The following is a 12,535-nucleotide window of genomic DNA, read 5'->3' on the forward strand; positions in this document are numbered from 1 at the left end:
GGGGGGGGGGGGTGGAGCGTGTGTTGTGTATATGAGTTTTTATACTTACAGTAATTTGGGAAATTGCAAGTATTTGGTTTTGGGACACAAAATTCGAAGTTGGAATGCAAATTTTTTAGTCAGTATCATTTATTAATGTTTTTATTTATACATAATTATATAAAATGTTATAAGGGTTTTACTTTATTTATTTATATTTTGAGATGAAAAAAAATACATTGATCTTTTATGCACAATATTAAACATACGAATTAAGATAGAGACATAATCGTATTTCATGAATGAATAATTGTGTGTTTATTGTGATATTTTTAATTTCAGATGGTAAATTTAATATGAAAGGAAGATATATTGTTTTTGTATAGTATAAATGTAAATATGATAAAAAAGAATGATTAGTGTGATCGAATGAATGTGTCTGATCATCACTATATTTCGTATGTATGTGCATAAGATTCTTGCATGTAACATTAATATATGGACACAGAGAGGAGATTAATATGTAAAAATGATAAAAGCAAATGTCTTGAATTATTAAAGTCACATAAAGATAATCTAAAAATTAATTTTAAGAGAGCAATCGATACGATCAATATAATAATACAAGGCATCTAAGCATTTTATTTCTGTATGTCTTGTATAATAATATATAATTAATAAAGATAAGACACTATGAGAATTGTTTTATTTATTGAATAATAAATTATTTTAAATAAACTAGATTTTTATACATTTTTATCAATACAATCAGTGTGTAATTATAAAAATTACTTTATTATAATTAAACGTTATGGATTTAATACATATGAAATTGATGACTTAAATTTAGTACTCAAAATATGTATAAGATGCCTTGTTATCCAAGTAGTGTAGTTTCTAAACTGAGAGGAAGGAGAGAAAGACTATCTCTGAAAAATAAAAATTCAGAGGAATGTCAGATTAATTAAGTTGCCTCGTAAATTGTTAAATTGCTTCTTGTTTGATAATCTTTCAGTATTTTTACTGTTACTTTCAGAAAAGATCTGTTAAATTAAATTGATGATCAGCTCGGGAGATACGAATAATATTCCTCTAAGAGTTTCAGATTATAAGACATAGAGAGATGAAGGATATAATACATAGTTAATATTAAAATGTTGATTTCTTTATGTACGTGTAATTGAATCATCATAATGCATGAGAGTTCTAATAGCATGAAAATTATTTTACTTAATAATATTTATATGCCTTTTGAAATGAATAATCCTCTCAAGTTCTCTAAAAATACGCAGATTCAGTTAAAGTGATAAAGAACGTATGTCAAAAGAGTGTTTTACAGAATTTAGAGCTTGCAATCTCTCTCTTTGTAGCTATTAATAGCGTCTATATATTTTCCGTTCTTTTAATCCTGATTTTCTGTAGTTTTTATTTGAAATTTTATTATGACATAGATTGTGAGCATTTGGTGAAGTAATATCTCTTTTATTTCCTTTGTATTTAATCCTAGGATAGTTTCTTTATCAATGGACAATGAAATATTTGATAAATTTGTTTTCTTAAGCTTGTTTTTTCTTTTTTTTTTTTAGATTTTAAGTATGTTCTTAAATGTACAAATACAAATAAAAACCCTTTATAATTTATAAAATATTAACGATGACGTGTGTCTAGAGAAGACTTAATAAACGATATAACAAAGCAACTTTATATTATATCAAGATATGTTTATTCAAGTGCTTTAGGAATTTTGTAGATTACTAAATGTAGTGTCCGACACTTATTAATGTAATTGTTTATATTTTTAATCTTTTTATTTTATCTTCATTTAATTTGTTATTATTAAATAATATTCTTGTGCTGCATATAAAGCAATATACATATGGAATTACAGTGGCTGTAAAAAAAATTATAAGATACATACATTTTTATAATGGCACATTTTTACATATGTGAATAGTTATTAATAAATATAAATTGAATATAAAATGATCTAATGATAATTATTTTCTGCAATAAAATGATTATTATAATAAGATATAATTTATTATAAATATTTTTTGAATTTAAGAATGTTTGAGACAGGCAATATAATTATTATATTTATTTGAAAACATAATGCAAATCTCTTGCTCACGGCAAATGTATAAAATCATAATAGCTGCTTGAATTTATATTTTGTTTTGAACACTCTATTTTTTATTATATAGTAATTCCTAAAATTTTTGCGAGTACCTAATCAAGTTTGAATGAATCTCACCTGCTTTTTGTATGATTTTTTTGACATATAGCTGGCCTGACTGAGGTGATTATCTACAGCTCACCAGATGACAAAAAGAAGAACAGAGGTTTTTGTTTTTTGGAATACGAATCTCACAAAGCAGCTTCCTTAGCCAAGCGAAGGTTGAGCACTGGACGTATTAAAGTTTGGGGATGTGATATTATTGTCGATTGGGCCGATCCTCAAGAGGAACCAGACGAACAAACCATGTCCAAAGTAAATGAGTGATAATCAAATTTAATTATTTTCTAAGATGTCGAAGTAATAGCCAAATGTGAGCCAACACGGATGTTGGTGTGAAATAATTTTTATTATTACAATATCCAGCCACACACAAACTGCGCGCCACATTTTTGTCGGTCTTAAAACACAGTTTTTCTATGAAGGAATTCATTGTAACGAATTAACATAATTATACATAATTAACATGATAATTTGACAAGAAATTTTTGATTCTAATAAGCATCTATAAGAATTTCCTCTTTCAAATCTGTAAAGAAATTTTTTGCGAAAAATATTACTTCAATCAGGATTCCGGCTTCATAGAAAAACTGTTTTAAGACCAACAAAAATGTGGCACGCAGTTTGTGTGTGATTGGATATTGTAATAATAAAAATTATTTCACCAACATCCGTGTTGGTTCATATTTGGCTATTTGACATCTTAGATTTATTCTTGAGATCCTGATGTCTCTCTAATTTACTTTTGATTATTTTCATCATATTGTGTTATTGTTCTACCATTCTTGTGTTAGTTGAACAAATTATTAAAAAATCGTTTTGTTTTAGGTACGTGTACTTTACGTACGCAATTTGACGCAAGATTGTTCTGAAGAGAAGCTGAAGGAAAGCTTTGAACAGTATGGTAAAATTGAGCGAGTGAAAAAAATCAAGGATTATGCTTTTATACACTTTGAAGACAGAGATAATGCTGTTAAGGTAAAAAGTATACTTCAAATTGCATTCGATTTAATTAATTTTACACAATAAATATTCATTTTAAATATTTGTATGTGTTTTCTTAAGGCAATGAACGAATTGAATGGTAAAGAAATGGGTGGATCCCACATAGAAGTTTCACTGGCAAAACCACCATCCGATAAGAAGAAGAAGGAAGAAATGCTGCGCGCTAGGGAAAGACGAATGATGCAAATGTTACAGGGTAGAGGCGGGTAAGCTCGACATTTTATTTATTTTTAATTTTATATTTTTAATTTTAATCCGCAGTACGTGTGTATCATTATATACTCCTATTGTCAGTTGCATTATTTCATTTATTTGCAATTTAAATTAAAGGCATTATATAGTTTCCCCTTTTCCAGTGGATCTCCGTCTCATCCGAGCATGATGGGAGGACCAATGCCAGTTCGTGGGCCCGCACAGGGACCTCGGGGCACCGGTGCAGGTATGCGTGGACAGATGGGACGAGGCGATTATGGTTAGTACCAATTTCAATTCTTTTCTTTCCTGCTACACTGTTTTGTGTATTTTTTTGATAACGTCCTAATAGAACAGCAACTTTAATTTTTGTACTAATAAAAATTACAATAACTAAAAATTACAATATACACGCGCTTATATAATTTTGTTTCTCTTAAGTAGTAACAATTTCTATTTAAACGTAAAATATTTCTCTTAATATTACTATTGAATTATTTGTTATGCTTGGATCATAGGTTATTTAATCGAGACATACTAATATAAATAATAGTTAATAAAATTAGGATATATCAAGATAATATTAACATTTCATATTCTTATATAACTTTTCGCATATGAAGTGATAAGAATACTTTGCAAATAAATAAATTATTAATTATAATTTTAGAGATTATAGAAGTTTTGCCGTTAAAAATTATAAAGTGTTATTAAAATGTATGTTGAATTTATGTATATGAATCATGTATATATGTAACTTTTGCTAACAAAGTATATAAAAATTCATGAGAAAATAACAATTATATACATATAATTTTTATATTAAGTATACGTAATTTTTCTTTTTTTCATAATATAATTTCTCGTTTGATTTTTATTTATCTTAGGTTGAAAATATTTAGTATATTAAATAGTTGTGTATAGATATTAGTATTTTTTGTAATAATTACACAAGATAAACATCCGCATGCTTTTGGGAATTTTCATTATCTCATTACATACCTTGGCTTACGCGCATGATAGATTATTTTGAACGTGTGAGTAAGAAATATTGAGCATTTCCATATTATAATTTTTTTTATCAGAATTTTTTTCTTTTTGACCTTAATCAAAATTATTATTATTTTTTCATTATCCTTTGATTACATCTTATATCATTTTTTTGTTGTAAATATACCTCGATATAAGAATGGCAAATTGATCAAATCTATAAATAATTATAAATTATTTGATAGATATATTTTTTTAGATATATTCAGAATAGAATCATTTGTTAGATATATATTTAGAGATTATCAGTCTTTTCATAAATAAATTTATAAAAATATTTTTGTATAAATTGTGTGACATGTAAAAACATGTTATATCATGAAATATAATGAAATTATTTTGGCATTTTAAGAACGTTTAAATGCAAATTATTTTATGAGGTTGTAGTGAGAGATTATTATGTAAATCATTAAATCGTAAAATGAACTTGCACAATTTATTTGTAATTTATTATATTTGGTCTGATTGTGAGTCTTTTTTGAGATATTTAAATAACGCATTTTTTAGTTTTCTTGAATGATTTTATTTAATTACGCAAAAATGACGTTACGCAAGAATTATGTTTATCACAATTACATATTGTTAATCTATATTTATTGTTAGTCTATCTGTATTATATTTGTTACATCCGCATACACATATGTATATGAATACATATATGTATATTAGATATGTGCTTTTAGCATTTTGTGTAATATGAACACCTTATTGCCTTACCACTGCCATTCCCTGTGATACTGATTCCTGTTTCTTTTTTTAACCAAAAAATAATTGCATGTATATTTTCTTATTTGTTTTGTACTTTTGTTTGGTGCCTCAGTGAGAATTATTTTCTGGTAGTGCACAGAATATCACATGCATCGCCAAGGATAGTTTTTTATATAATTTTTTTTCGTTTATTTGTGTTTACGTGAACGTGTGTAAACCTCGTGTACCTAGTACGATGCATCATCAATTCAAAAATCTGTTTACAGCTCTCCAGGAAATAGGTAAGCCGTGATGATGAATGATGAATGCAACAGTTGTAAAGTATCATATGTAGTCCTGTGTATTTTCTTCCTTTTTTATTTAACTTTATAATTAATGCCCAATTTAAGTAGGTACATATTGTGAGGTCATCGAAAATGAAGCTTTTCTAACGAAATTTATAAAATTTTTTTATAAGCTATTGTGTCAAATATTGTTTAAATTGTAGAATAATTATATTTTTTCTTTGTTTTTATAAGTGTCTAGTAAAATGTCTTTATGAAATTTAAAAGATTAGAAATCACAAGATTTTGCATATACAAGTTACTTTTATTGCTAAATAAAGTTATTTTTTAAATATTTGTTAATTAGTATTTAAAATATTTTATATTCATTTTTTTTTAATTATTTTAGATTTGACATGAGTAATATCTTTTATCCGAATGTATCGTATTTATCTGGAATAAATGTGAAATTTTTGAATGGCCTTGCAATTTTCTATCTCAGGAAATGTGATGGTGGTAGGGTAATCAGTACGCGGTTTTGTGCGATATTTGTGTATACTGAGTGTTTTTATAATTATTTTCTTCTTTTTAGTCGAAACCATATTTTCCACGCAAATATTTTATTCTTGATATATGATTAAATTTATTTTTGTTTTTCCTTCTCTTTTATTTCTATTATATTGGCATTTTCCAAATTATCTTTTCCCGGCATGCCTTTCTTATAATATTGAAATAGTATTATTATATCTCAGTAAGTTGTCAATTGGATATATCGTGGCTAAATTTGGGTCTATTTGTAATGTGTGTTTTTATAGATTATGATTACGACTATTACGGTTATGGGGATTATCGAGGTGGCTACAGTGATCCCTATTACGATGACTATTATCGATACGAAGATTACTATTTCGATTATGCGCCGCCTCCGCCGCCTGCCAGAGGGAGAGGCAGGCAGCCTCAACCGGTGGGTCGCCTTTTTTAATGGTTCTAAAAAGTCGTTTTCGTTCCTGAAATCATTATTATTTTTTATACCAGCAGTAGTTTGACTGTGGCACAGTGTTCGCGGATTCTCCTAATATTTCGTATTTCTCTCCAATTTTTTCGTCCAGATCAACATCTGTCCATATATTTTCTCTGTCTGAGCGTGTAAATTAACGCTGGCTAATTGGGTATGCGCTAGCTTTAGTACAATCACATTATTAACGCGTAGGGAGATGTACATCTTAATATAATCCTGATTTTATTATATTAAATGCACTACATCCACAGTATAGTACTTACCCGAGCTATAAAATTTTTAATGAATCTAGAATGAGAGAGAGTAAGAGGGAGAGGAAGGGGCGAGAGAGAGAGAGAGAGAGAGAGAGAAAGAGAATGCTATTAAGAGTGCATTATGAATGTAATATACTTATATAGACCCTACATGAATCTATACTGTACTAACATCAAGCTTCAATACTACTAAGATTAGACCTTGTAATCCGAACACATTGCCACTTTCAAATTGCTTGCAAATCATATCTGAGCCATGGTAGACCCATTCTAAATTTTCAAGCAAGATACAGCCGGGAAAAGCAATTTAACTAAAAAACATAAAAAAGAGAATAAAAGAAAAAAGAAGACATGCAGATTAAAAACGGAAATCTCAAGATAAATATCCATAAACCCTCCCAAGGAAGAAGATCACACATTTTATAGTGTTGCAGGATCCCCTAACACTATTTCATCGCCACTATTATTCTAGCGCAGCTTTCAGGAGAATTCCAGATATAGGCAGAAAGCAGTATACAGGACTTTTTATATATATCGTCGTTGTCCTTTATATATTATATTACAGTCTCTATGTACGAGTAATTTATCTATTTTTTTTCGTAGAGCGACGTTGCGTCTCGTGGCTCGGATATGATGTTACATTTTTTCTATGTCAAGTTGCAGGGTTATCCAAACATGACAAAAGGGAGCGCATGGGCGCTCTGCGCGAAAAAATTTACTTTATTGTTTCATTTTTATTATATTTTTAATTTATTGCGATCAACTTTTTCTCTTGGCAGTGTCTTGCTATTGCGATAACACATGACATGTGCACTTAGGTTTCTTATATGTTATCCGATGTTTCTATGTCCGTGCTATATGATGTATACATGTAGTTAGTCCCGTCGCTTTAGAGAAGAGATAGACAAACGAGGAGGATTTTTTTCGAATTGTCTTCGCATTATCTTGCGCTTTTTTCTAACATTAATTTTGCTTTTTTATTATTTATTTTGGACGTAATCCCAATTGTGTTCGACGATTCCGTTTTCCTCTTTGAGGAAGTGCACTTAATCTCTTCCATATTCTTTTTTGATATTTATAAATTACGATTTATCATTTTCATTTTACTGTATTCGTACGATCCGATATTCACATATAATGTTTTTTTGCTTTAATTTTCATTTTTTTCTTTCATGAATGTTTACCATCAAATTGTCATCATATTACGTACATCTCTTTCGTTATATATAGCATTATTAGATCTCCTCTTAAAAAATGAGAAATATTAATCTTTTAGTCAATTTCTTTGTAATCAAAAATTTTAATCTAAATTGAGAATGCAGATAATGATGGGTAAGAGAACAAAATGAAATTTCTCTATTGTTTTTTTTCTAATTTGAGACTAAATATTATTTTTTTTTCTGTATTAGTTCTGTATTGTTCAATTATATTGGTGTAAATGATAACACCATTGCATCGAATTCCTTAATTCAGTTTCTTGCAGGAAAAAATTCAGATTAACTCTACCACTTTTATTATCCTGTATGTAAAGGAACAGCCACTCAGTGAACCATGTACATATGTGCTATCAAATATACAGAATGTCTGGTAATAACTGCACAGAAAAATCCTTTAATGATTTTCGCAATAATTAATAAAAAATTAATTATTGCCAGAATTGCTAAAATGAGGATATTTCTATTTATTTTAATTTTTTTTCTGCGCGCGCGCGCGCGCGCGCGCGACACACACACACACACACACACACACACACACACACACACACACACACACACACACACACACACACACACACACACACACACACACACACACACACACACACACACACGAGCTAATACAGTTATTAAACAGACATGTTAACTATCTGATAAATTGCATATACATGGATTATCTTGATTTTTGAAAAATTAAACTCAGTTTAATATCCCAATTTTATTTTTATTACGCAGGAGGAAAAGTTTGTCGCAAATTATAAACAGCAATATTGGAAGTAAGGAATGATAAACGTCATTCAAATCAATAATTTATTTACAAATGATTTGTCGTATATGTGTCACGTGACGATTAATAATACTTATTAATAATATTTTGTTACTTGTACATTGAATTGTGCGTAGGTATGATAAAGACCACGGATATAGATGATGGAATAGAGAGGATTGCGTCCCCCATATATAGCACCAGTGAACATGTTTTGCAGTTCTCGCTTTGGCCTTCCACCGTCCTTATATCCATGTATATAAAACCATGGCTTACGCTTAAATCACATTTGTTTTAACGCTTAACAATGCTGCGCCGCTTATTTATATAATACGCCTTTTGGTTGAATTTTGTTTTAGCTGCCAGTGCAATAGATTGTGTCGCTTAAAAGTTCCTACGCCAACCAATCAGTTCGCTTTTCGCTTTACTACATTGGATAACTCTGCTAACTCCTACTGCTGTATGTAAAAACGTGGTTAGTAATGATTTGGTTACAGGTGATTTACCTCTTCTGCCACGTTCTCCTTTCTTTTTCTCTCTACCTTGTTATTTTCTCTTTCTCTCCACCATCTTTCCCTCTCCTCCAGCTAACTTTCTCATTTTCCTTTTTCATTCTTTTTGCTATTTACTCGTCTCTTTTCACGCTATGTGATCACCATGAAAGTATACGTATATACATAAAAAACTTGTGTGTACGTTTACGTTCCAAATATGCGCATTACGAATAAAATGCACATATATGTATGGGAAAAACTCTGATTAATCAGCGATATATTGACTGACTCTTATTTTCATTGAATCTTATTATTATTACTACTACGTTTTTAAGGGTTACTACGTTACTACTGCGTGATATACTGTGCATAACTAAATTATATATAGGGCAGAAGAGATACATAAAGATATTAAGAAAATGAAAAGAAAGTTGAATGAAACGCAAATATAACGCAAATAATGGTATGATTATGGGGTAACAATTTGGCTGTGTTATTTGGGTAGGCTGGTCGTGGCCGTGGAGTAGTGCCACGTGGCCGAATCGGTGGCCCGCAAGTCCGTGGGCCAGTCAGGGGGGGACGCAACCCCGCAGCTTCAGGGGCCCGTGGGGTCCAGCGACTGGCCGCTCGTGGGGGGGTCCGCGCCAAGGGAAGTTTACCAGGTGAGGATGGTCTGTATCTCCACAATAAATCGTCTTTTACACTGTTTACACTGTTTAAATCTTAATTACACAGGGCGCACTCACTCACCACACTCATCACATATACAACACACATATTACACACAACATACATAAGAGCGCACATACTTTATCATCATGAATCATTAAGATACATTTGTGAGTTTGTATCACTTACTGTTGTATTTGTTGTCTCTCACTCATCGTGTAAAAATTCTGTTAATGATGGAATTATTAAGATATTGTTTTTGAAGACTTAAAAAATACATGATCACACTGATTATTTGGTATTAATTATTTAAATATAAGAGGGAGAGAGAGAAAAAGAGAGAGAAAGAGAAAAAGAGAGGTTCAGGACTTTGTGTTGTTTCATTAATTCAATTCGATTTTGTGGAATTAATATATAGGATATTATTTATAATTTTGAAACGTCTAATATAGTTTTTAGACGTAACTTTTAATTACAGTATAAGCTGATAATATTGCTTGGCTATTTTAGCGCTAATTATTATCTTAAAATATTTCGCCGTGATATCTCACCGCGAGTTCTCGCAAATGTTAAGTCTTCACAACTACATTGCTATTATAATAATAATTGCAATTTTATACAAATTTTCGCGTCATATAATATTCCATATAAATCTTTTTAACTGCTATAAATAGTATTCTCGCTACAAAGCTCTTGTTAGATATTCGCTTTTGCTTTTTAGTAAATTTTTTATCTTTGCTCTCGATGCTATTCCATAATAATGCAATATTCGAATAAAATTACATTCTGGACAATTTTTTTTCATTGAAGATAGCAATTTCTTCCAATATACATTGGTTTGTTTCAATACACATCGATCTTTCCTGTATTTATATACAAAAATATATTTTGACGTTAATGCGTATAAATATAATATACCCTGATATGTTTGTAGAACGTTTATCTCCTCATTTCCAAAATGCAAATGCAACCATCATAATTAATTGTTCTAAAGATAATGAACACATATTTAATTTAGAATAGAATCTCTTTTTATTTAACGAACTTAAATTTACAGAGTTTATTATTAAATTTTATATTATTTGAAGAGATATTTAATTATATTTTGATTCTTTTTTTACAGATTTGCTAATGATATTTTCAGACAGCCTGAGGTTTTCAAAATGCATACATAATAATTAGTTTGTTAAATGATCGCATGTACATCTGTTACGAATTGTTTATGTAATGTTCATCTTACAGTAAATCTCTCAAATCCACCTTCCTACCAAGGTATCCAAGTCCCATCCACTTGATAGTAATAAAACAGTAAGTTAGTGACTCTCTTTATGCTTATATCACCTATTAATTGAAAGGCCTATAATTTTTCCAATTTTGTAAAGTCAATAGAATCAATCAAATCGATTAACTTTTTTTTTATAAGCCTACTATCCCACGCGTTTATCACAGTATATGTCCATACATATAAACGTACATTTTACAAACACATTACATGTATTAACACAAGAACTCTCGAGACTTTCCTTCACCTTTTTTATGTAATACTTTGCAAGCGTCACGCACAATGGTAAAAAGAGTGCTCCTTAATTTAATATTAATGTCTTTGATTTTTTTTACACGATTATCGATTTTGTCATCTTGATAATGTTTTTTACAGCAGGTAAACGAAAATTTGACGGGGGTCACCAGAACCAGGGGGAATCTAAGCGTCGCTTCCAGAGCAATTGGGGAAACCAGCCCCTCGCCCAACAACCACTGGGCAATGCATATGGATTGGCGAGTGTAAATGGTGGCAGTGGTGGTGGTGGCGGTGACATAGCTTTTGGAGGTAGAGCCGGCACACTCGGCGGTGTTTCCGGCGACGATCACGAATGGTATCAAGACTCTTATCAGTCGTGGAGCTAACTTCTGCAATCCTGTGAGTGATGAAAAAATACGCACGAACAAATGCATGATAAATGAAGTGAGAAACAGAAAACATAAAATAAGGGGAAAAATAAGATAAGATCAGACTGCTACTATGAAACATAGAAAGAGAGGGGGGAGAGAGAGAGAGAAAGGAGGAGAGATGGGAAGGGGGAAACAAGATGAAGGGAAGGAAAGAGATCATCCATTTGTATTATTATCGCTCTTAATCGAATTCAAATAATTGTAAATGTTTTTCATATTAATGATACGCAGCAACTGTGTTCTGCGCCACCACCATCGCCCGCTGTTGTTGTGATTATGTACAGTGATGTGCCACTGAGACTAATTATTATATCGGAGTGTGACCACCCACCCACCCCGTACTATTATTATTATTATTATTATTATGATAATACTAATCTAAGTACCACTACTGCATTGTCACATTGTTTACTGCCAAGTGATGAAGATCAGCGATGTTGACATAGGGATTGTGATGGCTTGTTTAGTTAAGAGAACTCATGGAAGCCTGCGGTTTATTACGCGATGACTAGATGTTTTGAATCTATGTGACGAAGCATGTGTGTTAGATAGGTCGAAGAACGAAATAAATAACGTGGGAGAAAAACAGAAAAAAGTTACAAACGAAAGATAGAAATTGAAGAGATGGAAGTCCAACTTTGAGAAAGCAGAAATAGGCGTGTAGACAAGCAGAAGGCGCAGGGCGAGAATGCGATATTTAGTGAATATGCGAGAGAGAGAGAGAGAGAGAGAGA

At 30.7% G+C, this 12,535-nt stretch overlaps 1 protein-coding gene across 6 annotated transcripts in view; it reads left to right on the forward strand.

The window, feature by feature from the left end:
- The window catches only part of LOC105452496 (heterogeneous nuclear ribonucleoprotein R), a 21,622-nt gene extending 9,091 nt beyond the window's left edge, over window positions 1-12,531 (forward strand). For 4 of the 6 annotated variants that reach the window (XM_011693651.1, XM_011693667.1, XM_011693641.1 and 1 more), the window contains exons 6-10: window positions 2,265-2,470; window positions 3,044-3,193; window positions 3,281-3,426; window positions 3,577-3,692; window positions 11,509-12,531. In XM_011693651.1, the coding sequence (XP_011691953.1) occupies window positions 2,265-2,470; window positions 3,044-3,193; window positions 3,281-3,426; window positions 3,577-3,692; window positions 11,509-11,756 (866 nt within the window). In that variant the 3' untranslated portion in view covers window positions 11,757-12,531. Of the gene's footprint in view, window positions 1-2,264; window positions 2,471-3,043; window positions 3,194-3,280; window positions 3,427-3,576; window positions 3,693-5,436; window positions 5,452-6,248; window positions 6,696-9,687; window positions 9,854-11,508 lie in introns of those variants that run through there. The other 2 variants (XM_011693685.1, XM_011693676.1) reach the window with 2 other exon arrangements.
- Window positions 12,532-12,535: the final 4 nt, after the last annotated feature.

The sequence above is a fragment of the Wasmannia auropunctata genome, unplaced genomic scaffold (genome assembly GCF_000956235.1).
Source record: "Wasmannia auropunctata unplaced genomic scaffold, wasmannia.A_1.0 LD336106.1, whole genome shotgun sequence".
NCBI lineage: Eukaryota > Metazoa > Arthropoda > Insecta > Hymenoptera > Formicidae > Wasmannia > Wasmannia auropunctata.